This window comes from Hyperoodon ampullatus (assembly GCF_949752795.1).
Source record: "Hyperoodon ampullatus genome assembly, chromosome: 13".
In the NCBI taxonomy this organism is placed as follows: Eukaryota; Metazoa; Chordata; class Mammalia; order Artiodactyla; family Ziphiidae; genus Hyperoodon; species Hyperoodon ampullatus.
Window position 1 is genome coordinate 50,816,398 of NC_136926.1, and position 24,792 is coordinate 50,841,189.

The 24,792-nt window shown below is 39.4% G+C and overlaps 1 protein-coding gene across 3 annotated transcripts in view; it reads left to right on the plus strand.

Annotated features, from left to right (window-relative positions):
• MAPRE2 (microtubule associated protein RP/EB family member 2) overlaps nt 1-24,792 on the plus strand; it is a gene marked incomplete at its 5' end in the record, with an annotated part of 159,037 nt that overhangs the window by 69,468 nt on the left and 64,777 nt on the right. For 2 of the 3 annotated variants that reach the window (XM_079717083.1, XM_079717082.1), the window contains one exon: nt 18,950-19,077. The exons of the other annotated variant lie outside the window; for it this stretch is intronic. In XM_079717083.1, coding sequence (XP_079573209.1) covers nt 18,950-19,077 — 128 coding nt within the window. The remainder of the gene's footprint in view (nt 1-18,949; nt 19,078-24,792) is intronic. 3 annotated transcript variants of the gene reach the window in all.

Consider the following 24,792-nt stretch of genomic DNA (forward strand, 5'->3'; position numbering starts at 1 on the left):
CCGATGGTGTCCATTTGGCTTTAAGGACAATAACTAGCAAACAACTAAACCTCGCTCCAAAATCACCTAAAGAATTATAGGACATGGAAGAACGTCCAGATCTTTTTATGTGAGCCAACAATGATTTGGTCATTGTTCGCATTTAAGTGACTGCTGGTTCTGTTGTCCTGAAATAATAACTGAAAAAGAGAGGAAACTAGATCAAACTAGAAGTTTTAGGAATTAAATATGTTAACATAAAATCTGGAATCGGGTATATTATGGTATATCTGGACAATGAAATGTAGTGCAAATACTACACATGAAGAAGATATGGAAAATGTTCAAAATATGTTAAGAGAAGTAAGCTGATTAGTATAAAAATACGTATGTATTGTATTGGTTTCCTAGGGCTGCCATAACAAATTTCCACAAACTAGGTGGCTTGATACGTATTCTCTCACAGTTGTGGAGGCTGGAAGTCTGAAATGAAGGTAATGGAAGAGCTCTGTTCCCTCTGAAGGCTCTGAAGGGAATTCATTCTTTTCCTCTTCTGCGTGGTTGCCCTCTGTGTCCCTTGGCTTGTAGCCACATCGCTTCATAGCCACATCGCTTCATAGCCACATCGCTTCAATCTCTGCTCTGTTATCACATGACTTCCTTCCCTGTGTATCTGTGTCTCTCTGGGTCTCTAAACGGTCTTCTCATAAGGACAGCAGTCATTGGATTTAGGGCCCTGACCTCATCTTATCTAATTACACCTGCAAAGACTCTCTTTCCTAATAAGATCACATTCTGAGGTTTCAAGTGGACGTGAATTCCAGGGGGGACACTATTAAATCTAGTGTATGTATGTGTGTGTGTGTGTGTGTGTAACTGTTTTTATAAATGTACATGTATAAAATACACACACACCCCACACACTCATATAAAAGAGGTCTTTAATTTTATTTTTATCTTTATTTTCTACTTTTTCTCTAGAGAAAATGTACTGATTTTTTAATATAAAAATATTTTTAAAAATAAAAAAATAGCACTTTGACATCTACTTTTTTAAAATAGTAGTTTTTTTAAACAAGCATTCTACCTTGAAATTGTTTTCTTTGCTTCATCAAACTATTATGAGATTTTTTTTAACCTTAATTTAAAATAGGAATTAATCCTTTGTAGCATATATACACAAAAATATATCGTCAATTAATATTTTTATGTTATTAATTGTGTTTATTATGCTTAGTATAACAATAACTAAAACTGAAGTAAGGTAGACTAGGTCTTTGAGACTTTGGGTCAACCAGTAAAATATCAGGTCTTTGGTTTAAGTCTGGGGAACCACACACACACAAAAGAAAGTTACAATTATACTCAGTTGCTGAATTCAAATTAATTTTTAAAATATGTTTTAAAGTCTCTAAGTTAAATTAATCTTAGGAACCTAGAAACTAGGCATGGGGGCAGGATGGGGAGGCACTTTGCCAAATTTCATCCATTCAAATTGACTCAAATACTGGTCAATTTTTAACATACATATTCACTCTGGAACTCACTTCATTTACTCACCGAATGCCTTTAGACTTTCCTGTCTCTAGTAACATCTCTATTTAGTCAAGTTGTTTATAAAGTCTTCTCATAAGTAATTTCCTTTCCCTTAATAATTTCTGAATGCTCATCAATCAACCATTATTTTTCTGTCTTTATCCCACATTTAACAAAACATTCCAAATTCAGCAGGGACCACAATCCCCCACGTTTGTTAAGCTACAACAGTATATTAAATTTTGTCCTTTGCTCCTGGGGGTCCTCATACCGTAGAACTGCGGAATCAAAACAAGAGGCTTCAATTCAAGTACCTGCTCTACATCCACTCTTTCCTAAACCCAAGGGTCTGACTGTGTATCTGCCCCCCTGGTATTTCTGTACCTGATTCAGTTTGAACATGGCACAGTTCTTATCCACTTTTTACTCACATGCTCAGTATCTGCACTTCCTTTTGAGAATCACAGTGTTCTTACACTGATGGCTGGAAATGTTTTAACTTTTGACCTGTGAAAAGGCAGCAGATAGGAGAGTGGAGAGGTACTGCAAGTTAAGAGTGAGTGAGTGTGTGTGTGTGTGTGTGTGTGTGTGTGTGTGTGAACTGATTTTTGTCAGGGGCTGTTGTATTTTGATGCAAGTCTATCAGCCCTTTCTTCATTCCCATAAATAAATAGTAAATGAGTTTATTGGCTTAAAACAGACAAACAAACAAAACTCTTCTACTCCAATACAAGGCAGATAGGATTGGTGTTTGTTTGCCCAGACAAGAGTAGCTGGAAACTAGGGAAGGGGAAAGAAGGATGAACTCTGACCCTGGGGTGGAATTGTAGGCAGATAGCAGGGAGTCTATTCTCTGGCCTAAATGAATCATTTCACCTGGGAAAGGAAGTTTGGGGAACGATGGCCTGGGGAACTGGTGATGAAATAGTGCTCCAAGTTTTGATAGTATTTCCTCACTGCTACGCCAGTTTGGCTGAACATTACTAATCTTAGACAGAAATTTCCATTTCCTGTGCTCATGACTTGCACCCATCTTGGATGTAATTCACAGGATGTCCTCTGGGGTTGGGGAGTGGGTTTGAGGTAGAAAGCCAATCAGTACCTTGTCAACTAAAGGTAGTATTTAAGACGTTTAAGGAAAGAATTAAGAAGAGTGGGTGGCATGGACAGGGCTGGGGGTATGTGGGTGTATATCATCCATTTTAGAGTTAAATTCACTGAGACATATTTTAACACTGGCCTGTACTTCCCTTTTTCTTTTGGGCTTAATTTTATTGGTACTTCAGTTTCCATTTCAGTTTCAGAATGTTCTCATAAGTTTAAAAATGAATTTTGCCACAATGTTAATACAGACCTTTGGATAGGCACCAGTCTCTAAGAGTGAGATACCCAGAGATTTGTGTTTGGTATTTTTTTTTAAGAAATTGATTTTTTTAAACACATGGTCAAGACATCAATCTGAAGCCTTTTATTAGTTGAAAAAAATTATAAGCAGTAATAGTGTACGTGGTCTCTGTCCATTTTGACTAAGCTACCACAGAAAGAAAATTGAGAGACTTGAATCCAAGATACGTAGTAACTAGAAATGCAAAATGTGGTGATTCCTAAAATATTAGCATGGCTTATATGTTACAGCTGGCAGGTTTTTGAGCCAAAAATCATTCCCAGCATTAAACTGAGTAAAACTAGTTACCCACATCTTTCCATTTCAGGCTCTACTTCAGGGAAACTTACGTTAAAAGATCATCCTGGTTAAAGGGAAAATGTACAATGAGGACTTGGTAGCACTAAAAAAGGAAAAATGTTTTTTATTCAAGACCACAGTGGTATTCACACTTGGAGGTCTGTCTTCTTCTCACTCTCGTGACATCATAAAACCCGAGAGCAGAAAGGGACTTGGTTGAGGGCAGGAATCCTGGAATTAGCCCTGGGTCCAGATCCCAGCTCTTGCATTTAATAATTGTGACTGGGCGAGTGCCTAACCCTCCCCGAGTCTGTGTACCTTCTCCTCCATCATGGCATAAATGCAGTAGCTGTCACATAGCATTGTCGTGAAGACTAAATGAGAAGATGAGTGTTAACTACGTACTCCTGGGAAGGAAAGAAGATCCAAAGAGGTTAGGCACATGTGCCCATGTTCGCCTAGATGGTTGGTGGTAGCTCTGGGGTTAGAAGCCAGTGCTCCTGGCTCCTAGATCAGCGGTCTCGTGAAGCTGAAATATGTACAAATAGTGAGGGCGCTTTTCATCCTGGTGTTGGAGACATGAAGAATGGCATGTTTCTCTATTCCCTTCTCTTTTAGACATCAGACACCAGAGCCCTTTAGTCCACTCAACCCTAACTTATCCTCACCTGACCATCTCACACAGCACTAGAGACACGTATTGACAGTTGGCTTACATGGCATGATTTCGGGAACCCTGTAACTTTCTCCTCCCCACGAAATTCTCCCTCACATGCATCCATTCGGGTTTTATTTACTGTGCACCCACTATGTGCCAGGCACTGCTCTAGACATAGGAGACACACGGTAACAAAATGTATTCTATAAAGAACCTGCCTTCATAGAGCTAACTTCATGAGGGCAAGAGGTAGTGGACAGACAGTAAACTAACGGGATAATCACAGCTTGTGTTAGTATCACGGAGGAAAGGACAGGTGGTGGAGGAGTACCTGGAGGCGGCCACTTTAGAGTGTGGTCAGGGAGGGCTTGCTGAGGAGGTGACATTTGAGCTGAACCTGAAGCGTGAGATGTAACCCATGGTGCCAAGTGCTGGGAATGACCCCTTCCTTTGCGTAAGACCTTGAGCCCCAATTATCCCGAAGGATTAACCTTGAATCTGTCATCCCTCATTTGTTTTTTATTACGCAAAGTTTTCAGGAAGTGACACAGCTGAGGATGAGAAGTACCTGAGGAGGAATCAGTACCACCAAGAGCACAAAATAGTTCAGAACCGGAGGTGGGGGGCACTTCTAACGAAATGTGCCCACCACCCGGCTTTGCCTGGTATTGGTGGTGTGTTCATGCAGTCATCACATACTCTTCTGCTACGTCTTACGCACGGGGCATTAGCAACTGAGCATACCACCCACCATGGTGGCAGCAGCACCCATGCCCTGAAGGGTTGACCTGGGGTCATGCTGGGTCGGGGAGGCTTGGGACCTGCCTGGAAATGACTTAGGATCATGGGAGAGAGCTAAGGTCAGGGTGAGAAGGAACAGGGCCAAGTAGGGCTGGAAAGTTAAACAGAAGGCATATGGTCCAGACTGAGTGGATGTACCCAGAGCCAAGTTGAGGAGGGGCGGGGGGACTGGGCAAAAGTTGGTGCCCTGAGGAGGCCAGCCAAGCCTGTGGCATGGGAATGAGCTCTGGGTCATTGAAGTTATTTTCAGAGCATGGACCAAGCTACTCACTGTTTGAAACAGATGGACATTTAGGCAAATGTAATCAGTTATAATCAGTTGCATTTCTGACCATATGGCGTGTGTGTGTGTGTGTGTGTGTGTGCTTATGGCTTTAAACTTTTTGCTTCCGTTATACGCAGTTGAATTTCATTCATGTCCTTGAATGTTATGAATGCCACAAAAAACTTTTAGAATTCCCAAATTTCTTCACTCCTTGGATAAGAGCCAAGTTTCCAAGTCATTTCAGGGCCGTAGCAATTGACTGTTAATTCTGAATTTAAAAACCCAAAACCTTTATATGCTGGGTTTTTTTTTTAACAAATCAATTAATATTTTACTTAGCATGCAATTTTAACACATTGAATAAATGAACACAAATCCTCTATGTCTTTCATCATTCAGCATGACCTCAAAATCTCAGTCAAGCTAAACAATCACTCTCTGGACTTTAGGGGGTGGAGCCAAGCAGGAGTGTTTTTTTGTTTTTTAATTTATTGAAGTATAGTTGATTTACAATGTTGTGTTAGTTTCAGGTGTACAGCAAAGTGATTCAGTTATACTTATATGTATATGCTATCTTGAAAATTGCATTTCTGTTTCATTTCCTTACAATATTGGGGGTAGCCAAGCTAAGGAGCCACCTACTGAATAGTACCTGGTGGGGTTCATGCAGATAACCCCAAGGCTGTTAAATGGAGGTTGATTTTCAAGGCTAGTTAGAGAATCTCCTTTTGCAGGCGGTTGGAGAAATCTGTTTTAATCATATTCTGTTTTTAAAAAATAGTCCTTGGAATACTTGGTTATATGGCAGGAAGGAGCTTAATCTCTGTTTTTAAAAGGAACAGTTAATGATAGATGGGATGGACACCCTGTAAAAGAGTATTATTTTCTGTTCATTCTCTCTGGGAGATGGCAATGATTAGCTGGAGGTAAGACCTCTGATTGTGAGACGACATGGAGCTTTGTGCCACAATTAAAAGCATTATCATCAAGCAGTGGATGATAACGAAGGGCACATTAATAATCGCAATGGTAGGCCGCTTGGAAGAACCTGGAATAAAGAGCAGTCTAATGTGCCCTCTGATAAAACTCATATTTTATCCAATGTTTCTCTAAGCAGCTTAGTATTAAAGTTCTTTTACACTGGTTTTCTTCACTAGCTCTAAATTGTGACTAGCCTAATTTCGAGGAAAAATTAGTATATTTCACATTCTGTGTTTTAATAAAATATATGCATTTTATAACTGTGGGCGTATCTTGATGCTTCTCTGCTGTCCTTGTCTAAAGTCAGTACTGCACCCAGGCCTCTGCCCCCGCTCAGCTCTCTGGGGAGGGTTGGTGCCTGGAAGAGTCCGTTTTGCGTTGTCTGTCTCATCCCATAAGAGAGTCGTAGAGCCCTGTAAAAATAAAACAGATGCACATCTGCCCACAGTGGCTTAAGTGTATTATTATTACCTGAAGACAATAAATGACTCCTTAAATTCCCCTCCCAGCCCTAGAGTCCATGCAACCATCAATTATTCCACAAGTTAAGTGGAAGCCTTAATACCCAATTTTCAATGAAACTCAATACAGTTTCCAGAATGTCTCTCCAGGGAGATTTCATCTTGTCAGTGTTTGTCTTTCAGAGACCCTCTGTGACTCCGGCTTTGCTCCATCCTGATCTCTCTCCACAACCAAATACTGTCTCCCTGCCCCCATATTCTGGGTCACAAATAAAGAGCAAATGATGAATCGAGAATTATCTGGAGATATTCTTTCCTTGGTGAGATGTTTAAATCCTCCCCCTCACGATATTGAATCTGGAGAATGAATTATGCACAGCTGAAAGGCGGAGAAGTTTCTGGTTCGGGGGACACTTACCAGTCACTCCCAACGGATGCCCAGTTCATTATCAGGGACAGCCACGGGGATTTCACATCAGCCTTTTGTGAGGAGGGAGCCAGGAAGCAGACACTCAGGCAGCATCTATTTCTGTTGTTACAAAGCTTTGCAGAGAAAAACTCTGACATTTAAGTGCATGTCTGCCATTGGGACCCAATCTCTTCATCCCCTCTCAGGTTGATGAACAACTTTTGGAGTTTCTTCCTTTGCCTCCGTATTTAATCAGTGGGTATAAATATACACTTCTTTTCTTCAGTGTATATTTACAGGTTACTTTAGAAAGATGCCACTTGTAAGAGAAGGAAATAATTCATTTTTAGATCAGTGATTGTCTTGATCTCTTTTTAAACTCTTATCATAATACTTGTGGGTACATAGAAGTGTTTGCAAAATGGCTATTTCTGTTAGAATGACCCCCCCAAAAATTCTTTCTGAGTAAAAAGCCACATTTACGAGTGTGTTTGAAATAATGCACCTCCCTTTACCTGGTATGTAGGAACAGGCCAACCTTGACAGTGCTAAAAAACATGAACCAAAGGACAGCCCTGTGGGATGGGAATTAAAGGTGAGGCCTTGACCTAGACCAAGTGTAAGTCCAGTGATTGGTAAAGAAAGTGTTCTTGTGACTCACAGGTACTTCTCCACCTTGACATATATGGAGACTTAAGAGCCGTTTGGGTCAGCAGGACATGGCTTCCTAATGAAGCATTGATACCTTTAGACGTTACTTAAGAAACCACTCAGATTATAGATTATTAATGGACTTCAGAAATCCTTATGTGCCCAAGCTCAAAGATGTGTTTCCCAGGTGAAAGAAAAATGCTATTATTCTTCATACCTCTTTTCCAGTCTGTTCTTTGTTTTGTAACTGGGTAAAGGGTGGATTGCATGTGTCGGTCTTAGGCTGGTGGAGGTGGATTACTTCCCCCAGTGATGGGGAACATGTTGAAAATACAGATTGTTATGAGAGAGAGAGAAGAAAGATGGTCACAGACATGAGTAAAGTTGTCAGTTGTCAGCGCAAAATTGTGTGAACAGAGTATATTGCCATGGGGGGGTGAATTTACAGAACATTTTATATTGAACATGAAATTTCCAGTTGTGTATAGACTCCTTTAGGGAATGAAATAAAGAAAGTAACTTAAGTCAGGGGGTTGTGTGGGGGGCAGGGGAGCGGGGGGGTGGCTTTTAAAGGTTCAGCTTCAAAATGCGTTTGGGGTAAATCAAAGCCAAACAGAGCCTACTTACAGAGCAGCAGACAGAAGTCAACCACTTACGGAAGGCAGTTCTTCTGCAGATGGTCGTGTCTAAACTTGGGAATTCTGGCAAACTCAGACGATAGTTGTGAAAAAAAAAATCAAAATCAAAATAGATTCCATATGCCTCATTCCCAAAATTAATTTCTCAAGCCCCTCTCCTTACAGCCACACACCCAAAACAGCATCAGAGCCAGGATCCTGAGACACCTGGTCTATTGTGAGCCCTGCTGAAAAAACACTGCGTTTCCCTCCAAATGGAGTGATCAGTCACGTTTCCCCCTAAATGTACACAGTGTGGCTGTGGTCTGTTGGTAAGGGTGGGGCGGAGAGATGAAATGAATTACGTAAGAAATAATTCCAGTTGAAGGCCACATATAATGCTAGCTATGACATTTTACGTGTTTGCTACATTTTGAAGAGACACTCCTCTGGAATAATTCATAAACCTTGCCCAGTTTGTTCTTGGACACAACTGTGGACTATTTTGTAACTGGTTTAGGGGCCCATGACTAGTAAGGTGGTAGAATCCATGTTTTGGTTTCCACGGTTCGGGGCTTGCCTAGTCTTTATCCAGGCTTTGTTCAGTAGGCAAGCTCAAGTCTCAGTCCATAAAATTCCTTTTGTTTCAGTAGCAGAAATGTAACTTCTCATTTCTATGGCTGAGTGACTGCTGCAAAGCATAAACTTGCCGTACGTTTCCTGCCAGCACCCCCAAGTGCTGAATACAAGATTGAAATGGGGCAAAATCAACACACTGGCCCTCAGCCTGAGGCTGGCCTTTTTCTGAAGTCACATGTGTCAGTGGTCACTATCCACAGACAAGCCAGAAATACGACTTCACCTGCTGGAGGTATGAAGGGATTTTCATTTTTCTGTGTGTTTTTGTTTCTCTCACTTGTAAAAATAAAATATATACACACATATATATATATATGTATACACACACACACACACACACACACACACACATATATATATATATATATATATATATATATATATATATATATATATAAATATATATAAAGTGCCAGTTCCCAGAAAGGCATTTGGACATTCACAGAAACAGTGTGTAAACTATATGGTGATTATTGGTTTACTTTCAAGAAGAAGCAATGGATGCAAATTCATTTTTTAAAATTTATTTTATTGAAGTATAGTTGATTTACAATGTTGTATTAATTTCTGCTGTGCAAATTCATTTTAAAATAAAATTTCAATGCTATTTTCAAAATATGTGACCCAGAGACTGACATGCCAGAAAATTGTCCCTTACCTACTGCTCTCAATGCTGTTGTACTTACCAGGTTTTAAATACATAGTGATTGGTTAAAGTTCTGACTGAAAGCCACAAATAAGAGGACAGTGCTTTGACTTCCTTTTTTACAAGGATGACAACGAGAGAAATGCTTGTTCTAAAGAACAGATGTCAGGTCATCAAAGAATAAACAGTTATTTCTGTGGAAAAGGCATGCTGAAGATCCAAACAGAATAAACCATGCACAGTGCATTGGCTCTTTATTCTGTAGCATTCGGTATTACCTTACCTTTCTTAGCCACTTACTTTGCTTGCCTGAGTCTCTGGAAATTACTCAGTACATTTTTAAAAAATTAATATTTCGAATTGTTTTAATTCATACCTTCAAAAGGACTAAGAATCCACATTTGTCAGGGAAGAATACAGTTCCTGACCGGCTCCCCTCACGGGAGTTTTTCAAGAATCAAAACGGGAGCATGGAATCACTTTAACTCTAAAATGATAGAAAAATTCCTTTTGTTATCCACACAACATTTCTGAAGAATAAGCAGGGACCAGTACTTTCACCTTTATATTGTAATATAGGTTGACATCCAGGAAATTATAATGAAATCTTCAGATTCTAGTGGATATCTACAGAAGAGCTAAGACTGTTAAACTCCACCAACCCTGAGTTTAACATTTGGAAAAATATAAATTTTCTTCTACGAACTGTTGAGTCAGCTTGAATAATTTAGGCTTGAAGGTATTGAAGTTGCACCTGTAGAAAGAAAAAGTTTTCTTTTTTCTGAAGGAATTAGGGGGAGAAAAAAGTGGATGGGCAGAGCAGAAATAGAATTCCTTTTCCATGTTAGCTGCCCCCTGACTTACTAGAGGTTGGGAAGAGCACTTCCCTCTCCGCAGAGAGAGAATCAGGACTCAGCTCTCCCTCCTAAAATCTGAAGGTGCCACACATTTGGATGGGGAACTAATAAAGGGAGCGAGAGATAACCACAAAGTGAAATGAATTTAGAAGTATCTTGGTAAAATTTGGAGCAAGATAGATTATAAGAATATTCTAATCAGCATGGATGGTAAATAGAAATTAACTGTGTCGAGTCCATCGCTGTTAATTTGAAGTAGATATGGAAATCTATTTAATGTGTTGTTAATGTTTTATTTTAGAAAATGTAAGGAAATATTCCTAACCTTGACTGATTCACCCTTACTCTGTCCTCTATCCTAGTTTTCCCACAGGTCCCTTAACAATGGTTGTTTTTACTGCAGGGTTTCTAGGGATTGCAGTTGTGTCAGATGGAGATGGGGATGTGGTAGAGGTTAGAGTGGTGAGTCTAGTAACTAATTAACTGGAGTATTACTAAAGCAAAAATCAGGTGCTATTCCACTGTTTACCTGGTCATCTTAATGAGCTCCTTGAAGGCAGGTAATGCTTTACTTGCTGTTGTGAGCCGACTGTCTTGATACGAAAGGATTGTTGTCCTTTGGTGAACGTTGTCAATAAAGGCGCAGAAAAGAGTGTGATTCATTGACAGAACCTGCAGCAAATGACTTGCTTCCTTGTTCTTATGGATTTTTAAAAAGCTATCATAACTCTTCTACCTGCCCTTTGGTTTAACATTTCTTTCTATTATGTAACCACAGAACATCTTTACTCACTTATATATGGATTATCTTTCTAAAACACGGATCTGATTGTGTCTGTCCCATTTTGCATTTAGTTTTGTTTTTAAATCATCTAGAGCAAAAATTTCATCCCGACTTGGCTTAATGCCATCTGGCACAATTCTGGGCCTTGGTGCCTCATCCTCCATCAATACATCACCTGGTAAAGCAAAAGCTTCACACTACTGCCTATAGGCAAAGCCATTAGAAAAGTACGTGAACTGCCAAAAGTTATGCCAGTACGTGAAAAATCATACCAGACTGTCCAAAACACTTAAAATTTTGAATTTTTTCTGAGGTTTTATGTACTATACATAGTTGATTTTAAAAATTGACTAGTAACTAAAAGCAAATGGTTTTGTTTACTAAGTGATAGACTAAAGAAAACAGTGGAAGTTATTAACCAAAAAATGAAAAACCTTTTAATAATGCTGTGGAAAAGCAGTTACTGTAGTCACATTATCTGGGATGTCAGTGACATGAGTTTTTTTTAGATCTTCAGGGCAAGAGAATCTAGAGATGAGGGTGCTTCTGGGGATGGGTGGATATTTATTTTTATATCTATCTATAAATAATAAAATCTTCACTTAGCACTTTAAGTAAAAAGCAGATTTTTGTTGCTTTAGGATTAATAAGAATTCCAAACACAACTGTTTCATAAATGTATAGATTTTTGTGTAAAACCTGTAAGACTAGATTTTTCTGTCCTATATAGTCGTGCTTAAAAATATTATCTCTGAATACCATTTGTGACCAAAGGAATAAGGAACCCTTGGAGAAATGACTGGTTTTAGGTCTAAGGCAGCAAAGGTACAAGTCAAGCCTGAAGCATTTCGTCATACCAGAAAGCAGGGAAGTTAGCAAAGACTACTAGGATCTTCTCAAAAGAACCTAGAAACCAGTTTGAATAAAGGCATAAACTGCATTGGATTGAAACGTATCAAATGTGTTTAAATCCATGAGTTCATAATTACACTTAAAAAATAAAAACCTCATTGGTCGTATTTGGAGAATATTAGGAACTTAGCTCATTGTTTTGAAAATCTGTAAATAAAGGGAAAGAATCAGGCATCTATCCTGCCTTTGCTATATGCTCAGTATCTCAAAGGGGAAATTTCTCTTTGTAGAATTATTCTAGCTAATAAGAATGACTAGAAGAAAAGAGAGGACTCAAATAAGCAAAATAAGAAATGAAAAAGGAGAAATAACAACCAATACTGCAGAAATACAAAAAAATCATAAGAGAATAGTATGAACAATTATATGCCAACGAATTGGACAACCTAGAAGAAATGGACAAGTTTCTAGAAGCATACAGCTCACCAAAACTGAATCAAGAAGAAGTAGATAATTTGAACAGACCGATCGCTAGAAGTTAAATAGAATCTGTAATTTAAAAAACTCCCTGAAAACACAAGTCCAGGACCAGATGTCTTCACTGGGGAATTCTACCAAACATGCAAAAAAGAACTTATACTGATCCTTCACAGATTCTTCCAAAAGACTGAAGAAGAGGGAACACTCCCTAAGTCATTCTATGAAACCACCATCACCCTGATACCAAAATCAGACAAAGACACTACCAAAAAAGAAAATTACAGGCCAATATCTTTGATGAATGTAGATGTGGAAATCCTCAACAATATATTAGCAAACTGGATCCAACAACACATAAAAAGGATTGTACACCATGATCAAGTTGGATTCATCCTGGGGTCATGAGGATGGTTCATCATGTGCAAATCAGTTAGTGTGATACACCACATCAACAAAAGAAAAGACAAAAACCACGTGATCATTTCAATAGATGCAGGGAAAGTATTTGATGAAATTCAACATCCATTCATGATAAAAGCTCTCACCTAAATGGGTATAGAGGGAACGTATTTCAACATAATAGAAGCTACTTATGACAAACCCACAGCCAACATGATACTCAACAGTGAAAAGCTGAAAACCTTTCCAGTAAATTCTGGAACAAGACAAGGATGCCCACTCTCACCACTTCTATTCAACATAGTATTGGAAGGCCTAGCCACAGCAGTTGGACAAGAAAAAGAAATAAAAGTCCAAATTGGAAGGGAAGTGATACAATTGTCATTATATGCAGATGACATGAAACTCTCTATAGAAAACCCTAAAGATGCCACACAAAAACTGTTAGAACTGATAAATTCAGCAAGGTATCAGGATACAAGATTTATCTACAGAAATCTGTTGCACTTTTTTGCACTAATAATGAAGTATCAGAAAGAGAAAGAAAAAAATTCCTTTTAAAATTGCATCAAAAATAAGAAGACTTAGGAATAAAACTGACCAAGGAGGTTAGAGACTTACAGGCTAAGAGCTATAAAACATTGATAAAGGAAATTGAAGATCATTCAAAGAAATGGAAAGATAGCTCATGCTCTTGGATTGGAAGAATTAATATTGTTAAAATGGCCATACTACCCAAAGCAATCTACAGATATAACGCCATCCCTATCAAATTACCCATGACATTTTTCACACAACTAGAACAAATAATCCTAAAACTTATATGGAACCACAAAAGACCCAGAATTGCCAAAGCAATCCTGAGGAAAAAGAACAAAGCTGGAGGCATAACCCTCACGGATTTCAGACAACACTACAAAGCTACAGTAATCAAAACAGTGTGGTATTGGCACAAAAACAGACATATGGATAAATGGAACAGAATAGAGAGCCCAGAAATAAACCCACATACCTACAGTTAACTAGTGTTCGACAAAGGAGGCAAGAATATAAATCGGAGAAAAGACAGTCTCTTCAGCAAGTGGTGTTAGGAAAGCTGAACAGCTGCATGTAAATCAGTGAAGTTAGAACACTCTCTTACACCATACACAAAAATAAACTCGGACTTTCCTGGTGGCACAGTGGTTAAGAATCTGCCTGCCAATGCAGGGGACACGGGTTCAAGCCCTGGTCCAGGAAGATTCCACATGCCACAGAGCAACTAAGCCTGTGCGCCACAACTACTGAGCCTGTGCTCTAGAGCCTGCGAGCCACAACTACTGAGCCTGCGTGCCACAACTACTGAAGCCCACACACCTAGAGCCTGTACTTTGCAACAAGAGAAGCCACTGCGATGAGAAGCCCGTGTACCACAATGAAGAGTAGGCCCCGCTCACCACAATTAGAAAAAGCCCATGCACAGCAACAGAGACCCAACGCAGCCAAAAATAAATAAATAAATTTATAAAAAATAAATAAACCCAAGATGGCTTAAAAACTTAAATATAAGACATGACACTATAAAGCTCTTAGAAGAGAACATAGGCAAAACGTTCTCTGACATAAATCGTAGCAATACCTTCTTAGATCAGTCTCCTAAGGTAATAGAAGTAAAAGCAAAAATAAACAAATGGGACCTAATCAAACTTATAAGCTTTTGCACAGCAAAGGAAACCATAAACAAAACGAAAATACAGTGGGAGAAAAGATTTGCAAACAATGCAACTGACAAGGGCTTAATTTCCTAAATATACAAACAGCTAATGTAGCTCAATATCAAAAAACAAACAACCCAATACAAAATGGGCAGATCTAAATAGACATTTCTCCAAAGAAGACATATAGATGGCCAATAGGCACATGAAAAGATGTTCAACATCGTTAATTATTAGAGAAACGCAAGTCAAAACTACAATTAGGTACCACCTCACACTGGCCAGAATGGCCATCAACAAAAAGTCTACAAATAATAAATGCTGGACAGGGTGTAGGGAAAAGGGAACCCTCCTACACTGTTGGTGGTAATGTAAATTGGTGCAGCCACTATGGAGAACAGTATGGATGTTCCTTAAAAAACTAAAAATAAAGTTACCATATGATCCAGCAATACTACTCCTGGGCATATATCCAGGAAAGAGGAAAACTCTAATTGGAAAAGATCCACGGACCCCATTGTTCATAGCAGCACTACTTATAATAGCCAAGACATGGAAGCAACCTAAGTGTCCATCGACAGGTGTGTGTGTGTGTGTGTGTGTGTGTGTGTATGTATAAAATGAAATATTGCTGAGCCATAAAAAATGAAATAATGCCATTTGCAGCAACATGGATGGACCTAGAGATTATCACACTAAGTGGAGTCTGACAGAGAAAGACAAATATCACATGATGTCACTTACATGTGGAATCTAAAAAAAAAAATGCAACTGAACTTATTTACAAAACAGAAACAGACTCACAGACATGGAAAACAAACTCATGGTTACCAAAGCTGAAAGGGGCAGGGGGAGGGATAAATTAGGAGTTTGGGATCAACATGTACACACTAGTAGGTATAAAATAAACAACAGGGACCTACTGTAGAGCACAGGGAAATATATTCAATAACTTGAAATAGCCTATAATGGAAAAGAATCTGAAAAGAATACATAGGGATATATATGTATGTATGTATGACTGAATCACTTTGATGTATACAACATTATAAATCAACTATACTTCAATTTAAGAAAAAAGAATGAATAATAGAATATCACTTTGAAGTCTCTAAAGAGTTGTTGGACCTAGGCAGATACCATCAATGGCTAACTATATCACTTAAGTAGTCAATCAGACAGTATGTGTCTCCTGATGGAAGTTGAAACACTGCATGAAATAGTCTTGTCCCCTGTCCTCCATTAGAACTTGAATCAGAGCAAGCTTCTAGGTCAAATTACCAGTTCCTGGGAATACAAGGGAGAGAGGAATGTGTTAAAAGGCACCAATGGGATGCAGTGAGAAAAATCTAGATTGTGGAAATTCTACAAGACAAACAACCCATTCCTTCAACAACAGTTTTTTTAAATGCGAGGGAAATATTAGAAATGGAGAAGAAACCTATAGATAAAAGAAAGTACATATCAGAGAATCACAATGTATGAATCTTATTTGAATTCAGATTCAAACAAATTGAAACAAAATTATAATGCATATTTGATATTAAGAAATTTTATTTTTAGGTGTGATAATGCTGTTGTGGTTTTGTTTTCTTTTTAATGTCCTTATCTTTTAGAGACACATACAAAAATACTTAGAGGTGAGATCATTTAATGCTTGGCATTTACTTCGAAGTAATCTGGCTTGGGAGATGGAGGGTGGGAAGATGGGAGTGTTGATGGGAATATAAATGAAACAAGATTGGCCAAGTATAGATAATTGCTGAAACCAAGAAGTGAACACAACTGATTTGTTATTCTGTTCTCTCTCCTTTTGCATATATCAGAAAACTTTCAAAATAAAAGTGTATATATATATATATATATATACACACATTTTATAAAAAATTATGTGTGGTATAATTGTACAAAATTAGTAAAATTGCAAAATTTCAACCAGGTTTAAGTATTAAAAAGAATTTGTTACCACTGTTCACCTATTAGAATGGCCAAAATCCAAAATACCGACAATACCAAATTTTAGTGAGGATATGAAGCAATAGGAACTTTCCTTTATTTATTTATTTATTTATTTATTTTTATTTATTTTTTGGCTGCGTTGGGTCCCCGCTACTGCGCATGGGCCCCCTCCAGCTGCGATGAGCGGGGGCCACCCTTCGCCGCGGTGTGTGGTCCTCCCACTGGTGGTCTCCCCCGCTGCAGAGCACGGGCTCCAGGCTCACGGGCCCAGCAGTCGTGGCTCACGGGCTCCAGAGCGCAGGCATACGGGCCTAGTTGCTCCGCGGCATGCGGATTCCCCCAGACCAGGGATCGAACCTGTGTCCCCTGCACCGGCAGGCGGATTCTCAACCACTGCGCCACCAGGGAAGTCCCGGAACTTTCTTTTTTTTTTTAATGTTCATAATGACTTTATTTATAATAGCCCCAAACTGTAAACAACCCAAATGTCCATCAACAGGTAAATGAATAAACAAACTCAGTATGTACATACAATGGAACACTACTCAGCAATGAAAAGGCGTGAGCTACTGATATACAGTGCAACATGGATCTCACAGTTTTATGAAAGAAGCCATACAAATGTATATACTATGTGATTCTATTTATAGAAAATTCTAGAAAATGCAAACTAATCTACAGTAACTTTCATTCATTGCTGTTGGGAATGCAAAATGGTGCAGTGACTTTGCAAGAAGTTTGGCAGTTTCTTATAAAATTGAATATACTCTTACCATTGCAACCCATCAGTCATGCTGTTTGGTATTTACCTAAATGAATGAAAACTTATAAAAACCTGCACATGGATATTTATAGCAGCTTTATTCATAATTGCCAAAACTTGATGGCAACCAAGATGTCTTTCAGTAGGTGAGTGGTACATTCAGACCGTGCAGTATTATTCAGCGCTAAAAAGAAGTGAGCTCTCAAGCCATGAAAAGGCATGGAGGCACTTTAAATGTGCATTACTGAAAGAAGCCAGTCTATGGTTCCAACTATGTGACATTCTGGAAAAGGTAAAACTATGGAGACATTAAAAGAAATCAGTGGTTGCCAGGAATGGTGGGAGGGAGGGATGAATCAGCAGAGCACAGAGGATTTTTAGGGCACTGAAGCTATTCTGTATGGTACTACAGTGGTGGATACATGGCACTGCACATTTGTCACAGCCTGCACAATGTATAACACCAAGAGTGAACCTAATGTAAACTATGGAACCTGGGTGATAATGTATCATTGTAGGTTCACCAATTTTAACATGTACCAGCCGGTTGGGGAGATTGGTGGGGGGGCAGTGGAGGACAGGGGGGTATGTGGGAAAACTCTGTACTTGCCACTCAATTTTGCAGTGAACCTAAAGCTGCTCTAAAAAATAAAGTTTATTAATTAAGAAAAGGAAACCAATTACACCAAACTCTAGCTATCAAAGCATTTTAAGCAAAACAGACCTTTTCTGTTACCTTTTCTATGGCCAGTGTGTGCCCCTCCAGCGAAAAGTTGGGGGAAATAGTAAGTGTCATGAAATGGTCAGAAGGAGTATATTAACAGTCATAGCTGAAAGGAAGACTTGTGCAGTCAGGCAGGACTTCCAGATTATCCAAATACTTTTTGTATACTTTTTTTTTCAAGGCTTTGTCCAAAGCTTTTAGAGACTAATAGAGACTATCAGGTGAGGACTTTTCTTCTTCTTTTTTATTTTAATAAATTTATTTATTTATTTTTGGCTGTGTTGGGTCTTTGTTGCTGCGCGCAGGCTTTCTCTAGTTGCGGCGAGTGGGAGCTACTCTTCATTGCGGTGCGCGGGCTTCTCATTGCGGTGGCTTCTCTTGTTGCGGAGCGTGGGCTCTAGGCATGTGGGCTTCCGTAGTTGTGGCACGTGGGCTCAGTAGTTGTGGCTCTCGGGCTCTAGAGCGCAGATTCAGTAGTTGTGGCGCACGGGCTTAGCTGCTCCGTGGCATGTGGGATCTTCCCGGACAAGGGCTAGAACCCATGTACCCCACATTGGCAAGTGGATTCTTAACCACTGCGCCACCAGGGAAGTCCCAAGGATTTTTTTTCTAATGAAGTGTATTTGTAACCTGTTTCTAAAGTGAACTTCCTTTTCTCTAAAGCTGATAAAAAATATTCCCAACTCACTTTCTTTTTTTTTTTTGCCTGGGCTGAGCGGCTCATGGGATCTTAGTTCCCCATCCAGGGATTGAACCCAGGCCCTTGGCAGTCAGAGCGTGGAGTCCTAACCACTGGACCACCAGGGAATTCCCCAACTTACCTTCTAAGTGAGACACTGAATTACATGAGAGATTAGGAATCTCAGAACGTGAAGAACATTTGAGTCAAGTTGAGGGAGACAAAAAATGATACTGCATGAACAATATATGAGATTTAACCATATTATAGCAAACACGTAGAACAGAGACAAAGGGAAGAGAAAGGACTTAGCCAGAGCTAACAAAACTTAGAGTTCTGTCAGGGATCCAGAGCTGAATGGACATCTGTCATCTTTCTGAGTTAATTTTTTCCTTGTAGGTAAATAAACTTTGTTTGTTTGTTTTTTCTAGTTGGGGAATGGCAGTCAACGTGTATTCTACCTCGATAACCCAAGAGACTATGAGCCGACATGACATCATTGCCTGGGTTAATGACATAGTATCTCTAAACTACACGAAAGTGGAACAGCTTTGTTCAGGTAAGAGATTCTTTTAAGTATTTACATAAACGTTTACTCCCTATCGTGTGGAATGTGATTTTATGAACCACAGATGATGTATTTTGGATAGGAAAAAATATATGTATCCGTATTGATGTATAATTAAAGGGGGAAAGCTCAGATATAATTGAAGAACATATGGGGGAAATGATGGCCACCTAAGAGCATCGAGCCTCCACGACACATGTTATGAATGGTCTCACTTAAGCTCTGTTAACTGGTCTCCCAGCCTCTTCTCCGTCACCCGCTGTCAGCCACCACATGTCTCCTCCTAATATGCAGATTGGGTCCTGCAACACCTCTCCTTAAAAACCTTCCAGGCTCCACATTGTCCTTCCTACAGGATAAAATCCAGTCCTTCATGTGGCTGATAAGGTCCTTTATGTTCTGGCTGCAACCCATCTCCTTGGTGTCATCATCCTCCACATCTCTCTCCCCTGTGCCTCAGTCCCACAAAATACTCTTTGTTCCCTAAAGACTCCTTCCCTTTTGCATCCCACAGCTATTTTTCAGGCTCCCTTTGCCCTTCTTTTCATTTGCAGCAAAATCTCGTTCACACTTTAAAATCCAACTCGGTTGTCACCCCCCCCGCCCCGAAGGGTTCCCTAGACCTCCCAGGCTCCACAGTGTTCATGGGGCGCTGTGCCCACCCTTGCAGAATAATGCACGCCATACTGTGTTAGAAGGTCCAGTTCTTACTCCCCTGAAGGTACCCAGAGCCCTTGAGGACAGGACTGTGTTTCATCCTTTGTCATGTGTCTGCGGTGGCACCCTGCCTGCCTGCTATAAAGTAGGTCTGCAGGGAATGCATATTGAGCTAAACTTGTTTTAAAAAAGAAAAGATTTGACTTTAATGATAAAGTAGGGGCTTGTTAAAGAACATGTCACTAGTAAAGTAATTCATTCTTAGGTTAGAGTATTTATCAAAGAAATAGTCTTCCTTTGGGAACAGGAAGTATTTTCTTCCTGTGAACTAACAGGTAAGAGATTTTCTCTCTACCTCTGGCTCTGACCGGAAATGGTGTTACTAGAAAACATTACTGAAATGTATTCATGTGAAATCCCACGAGACATGATAGGTACAAAATAGTCATCAGGTAGAGCTGGTGCCATGGTGTTGGGGCAGCAGAAGGGCGTTCTGCTGGCTTTCTCAGTGGGTCATGTGTAGAGGATTTCATGCGGTGCCGTCAGAATTTGGAACGCCCGCACTAGTCACTCTCAGAATGGCCCGAATCCAACCCCCAGTGAATACACTCTCCGTTCTCCACATCTAGACTGGATTAGAATCGACTAGCAGACAAACTTCCCATCTACTGACACCTCTTCTCCCATCACCATTTTCTCATGAGCAAGACAGTGAGGGTGACCAGAACCTAGGCATTGCCTCACCCACCCTTTCTGCACCCAGGCCTCTAATATCAATACTGTGATTTGTGAGGTCAATAATGGATGCTAACCGGCCAGTTCTTTGCCCTGCAGTACGAGCTAGAGAAAAGCTGACTTAGACTATGATGACGCCCCAGGTATGTGTTGTTGGCCTATTGAAATGACTTCTAAAAATTACTGACAGAAACAGCCCCTGTTGCATGCTCCTCAACTGCAAATCTCCACTCAGTCAAGTTTTATGGTGCCGTTCTTGCTGTGCGTTCTGGAGCTCTCTAATATTTTATTTTTAATTTGCTGGAGGAAAAGCAACCCAGAGTGTTTTCTGTTATTAGCCATCCCTTTTCTGTTAATAGCGAATGCCACTTTATATTGTAATTGTGGGGCCGTTTCTCCATAGGGCCTAACACATACTCTTCCGTCAGAAATGGTCATATTGGGATGAATGAAAATCAGTTGGAAACTGCTGTGGGGCAAAGACAAAACTGTGTATCTTTCCCATAAAGTGGCTGTATGTACCTGTGGATAAGGGTCATGGGGTTGGTTATCAAAGAAAAAGAGACACAGGAAGGAAGGAGATAAGAAAAAGAGTCATAGAGAAAATTGCCAGTCATGGGTCTAAAGTGTTGAAGGAGCCCATGAGGAGCTTCCTATGTAATGCACTTGGGGAGTTTTTGCTGACAAATGAAATGAGAAGCAAATTCGAATTTTTAGATACAGTAGTAATAAATGCTGGAGTGTATGTGTACATGTATAGGTGTGTGTATTTGTGTGTACCTATTACTTATATAAATATGTATAATTTCTTTGCATGTCTTTCAAATTTCATATAAGGCAAATTCAACAAAAATTTTGGTAGCATCTGTGAAGAGTTCTTGTACAGTTTCCTTAACGAAAGCATTGGTGTGCATTTTATAGTCGTATGTAGCTATGTTGCTATCCAGCGTGGCTTGATGAAACCTGTAGAAACCATTTTGATCATGAGAATAGATGATTTCTGTTAGGATAACTCACTGGTTACCTAAGGTTACAAGGTTGATGGTTCAGAAGAATATTTAAATATATATTTATTTAAATTATATTTAAAGGGTCCTTTCTTTATTGAAATACATTTTTTTGTTTGTCTTGGTTTTTTGTTTTGGGGGTATTTTTTTGTTTTTTTGTGGGGTTTTTTGGCTCAGAAAAACATGTCAATGTCCACAGTAGAGAGACATGTCTTTTATTTTAGACAGTAGTTTCATCAGAGTATGAACTGTGGACCATGTGCATTTATAATCTTCTGAGAAGCTGCTTAAGAATGCAGGTTCTTGGGTTCATTCACCTTCAAAATCAGTGTCTCTGGATGTGTGAAGCCTAAAGTGTGCATTCTAACAAGCATCCCAAGTACTTCTGTGCTGCAGCCAAGAGCTTGCAGTGCATTTTAGAGAAACTCCAAACCACTAAAAGTAAAGTTAAAATATCCAAAATTTATCTGGCACGATTTCCTCATTCATAATTTAGTCTGTGACTTTTCTCTTGCCTTCAGCAATTGCATTTAGCAGGAAGTGCTATCTTTTTATTTATTTATGAATTTATTTATTTATACCCTTCTTTGTTCTAGAAGACATTGAAGGCAGCTAGGACAGTGCTATTAGGATAAGAACAAAACCAAATATTGGTGACCTAAGTGATTTATCCTCAGCATACTTAATGAGCAGTCAGTCAGATTTCTTGGAAAATATCTTTTCCTTTCAGTTTCATTTTAATTTCTTTAGTTTACTGTGTGTGATATTATTTTAGCAGCAGTGTGTATGGAAAAACATACACAAAATACCTTCACGTTTTAACTGATTTGTTTTCTTGTTCAGTAAAATTGTTCCTTACTCTTTTTCCTAAATGTTTATGTTCCAATCCTAGCAGTCCCCCTTTGGCATTTTTTCCCCCATTTGCATTATTTCCTATTTCTTTTTTTTTAATTTCCAGCTAAGAGATTGCCCTCCAGCTAATATTAAAACTAACATCAGCTTTCTTTAGCTCATAAAGAACTGACATACTGCTTCACGTGTGTGTGCCTTTTTCTGCAGAAATTTCTGCCTTTATATAACATCTCATTTGTTTCCATCTAAGCATTTTAAAAGCTTTTTAAAGGAGAGATGGTATGAGGTTTAACACTTAAAAACACGTTGCAGTAAGTTGCAAAAGAATGAAAATGACTCACTCTTTTCTCCTCTTAATTTTATCCCAAGGATGTAACCTTATGAAATTGTCTTTGGACATGAAATCTGGGTCATACAGTCATATGCATATTTAGTTCGCATTCATTTCTTGTGAACAACAACCTTTACGTTTCAAGTGAAAAGCTGGACTGTATAAATGAACAGGCTGTCAGTGGGTATGAATACTGCCTATAATAATATGACAGTATACAGCTCATCTACGTTTGATTTGAAAATGAATATTTGTGGATTTCCCACATTGGGATGGGGGATTGAACCACATGAAATACCACATTTGTTTGGCTTAAAAATATTTTATGTTTTTAGTTCAATTGCCTAATAAAATGTTTAGGGCTTTTTGTGGGGTGACACATTTTGGTTTTACTTTAGTACCGGCTCAAACCAGTTTACTAGATGTTTTATAAGGGATTCAAGAGAGAGAATGGACATATAGTTAAGAGAAAAATGAAAATTTTTAAGTAAAAAATTTTTTTCAAAGAGAGAGAGAATGGGCTAAGTATGGTGCTAAGAATCCCTATAAATCTGCTTTAGTGACTCAAGGTACCATATTGGAGATGATAGGAAAGGTAGTGAGCTACCTGGAGCAGAAGAGTGAAAAGAAATGAGGCAGGGAGTTGGTTGGGGGTGGAAGGGATGTATCTTCCCATTTGCCTCTTCACCCCCCATCCTCTGCTCTAACATACAAATTTCCTTGGAAACTTTTTTCTGACATCCATTTTTCTGTGTCCCAGTCCTCTCCCCTCAACTGGGATGCAGGCAGCAGAGCCATTGGTCCACTGCTGGGTCGCTGCCAGAGCTTGGCCAGTGGCACCTGACGAGCGACTCTCCCGTGCATGGGAGAGAGAGGCTAGAGAGGCAGCCTGCCCTTCTCTCTGTGCCACCTTCCTTTCATCCTCCCTTCTCTGTCCACAGCACAAGCAAACCACTGATGCTCAGATTCCAGTACTGTCACTAGGCTAGTTATAACAGCTCAGTGATTTTCATGAGCATTTTAGTATTTGAATAAAATTTGGTTTGGATGAAACCATTTTTTTAGAATGGAAAATTTTAGATCTTTTCTTGACTAGCATTAAAAAAAAAGACAGAGGGACTTCCCTGGTGGTCCAGTGGGTAAGACTCTGTGCTCCCAATGTAGGGGGCCCAGGTTCGATCCCTGGTCAGGGGACCAGATCCCACATGCGTGCTGCAACTAAGAGTCCGTGTGCCTCAACTAAGACCTGGCACAGCCAAAATAAATTAAATAAATAAGTAATTTTAAAAAAAAGAAAAATGATCAGGATTCGATTCAGCTTCATTTTGTGCTTCTCCACATTGTTTCAGGCTTTGTCTTGGATCAAGTTTTTGGTGTTTTCTTCTTCCAGGAAAGTTCCTGAATCCAGCTGGTCATATCATAGTCAAAAATGACAATTCTCAGTCCTTCATGGCTCCCAGAAGGGGCTAGGCTTTACCATAACACTGCAGGATTCAGAGGTGTGGTTGTCAGCCGTGCCTGGGACCTGTAGGACAGGTGCTCTGAGCCCAGCAGAGCGTTCTTTATGATGTTTTTGGCTGCAATCTGTGCCTGTGAAATAGGTATGGGTTCCCCTGTGCCTTCTTCCTCCTGTCCACAGAGACCTCTGTCAGGAGGACAGGTTAGTGATGAAATCAGCTCAGAGTCTAAATTTAGTAGACCTTCTCAAGAGAGTTGGCTCTCTTGAACTGAAACCAAGTAAGGATATTTCATCGATATCTGGTAGCTCCAGAGCTTACTTAGCTTTATAAAATCATAGACTGTTATTTGCTTTCAGAAAGTTATCTTGGATTGTGTTACTGTTGTTACAGATGTAATTGTATTATAGTGGAATATTATTCCTATTTGTGATGTATTATGTAGAGAGGTGGGGTTTTAGGGGTTTTGCTGACAGGTTTTCTCTGATTTTATTTTGCTGAAGTTAATTTTAAAATCTATTTGCTTGCTCTCAGCAAACCAACTAATTGGCGAGCGGGGCAGGGGGTTGGGCAAAAAGTGAGTTGGAAAAAGGTGGGGAGGGAGGTCCAACATTGGGTTCAGTTGTTGCAGTGGATAATACACTCCTGTGTCTCCACTAATGTACCT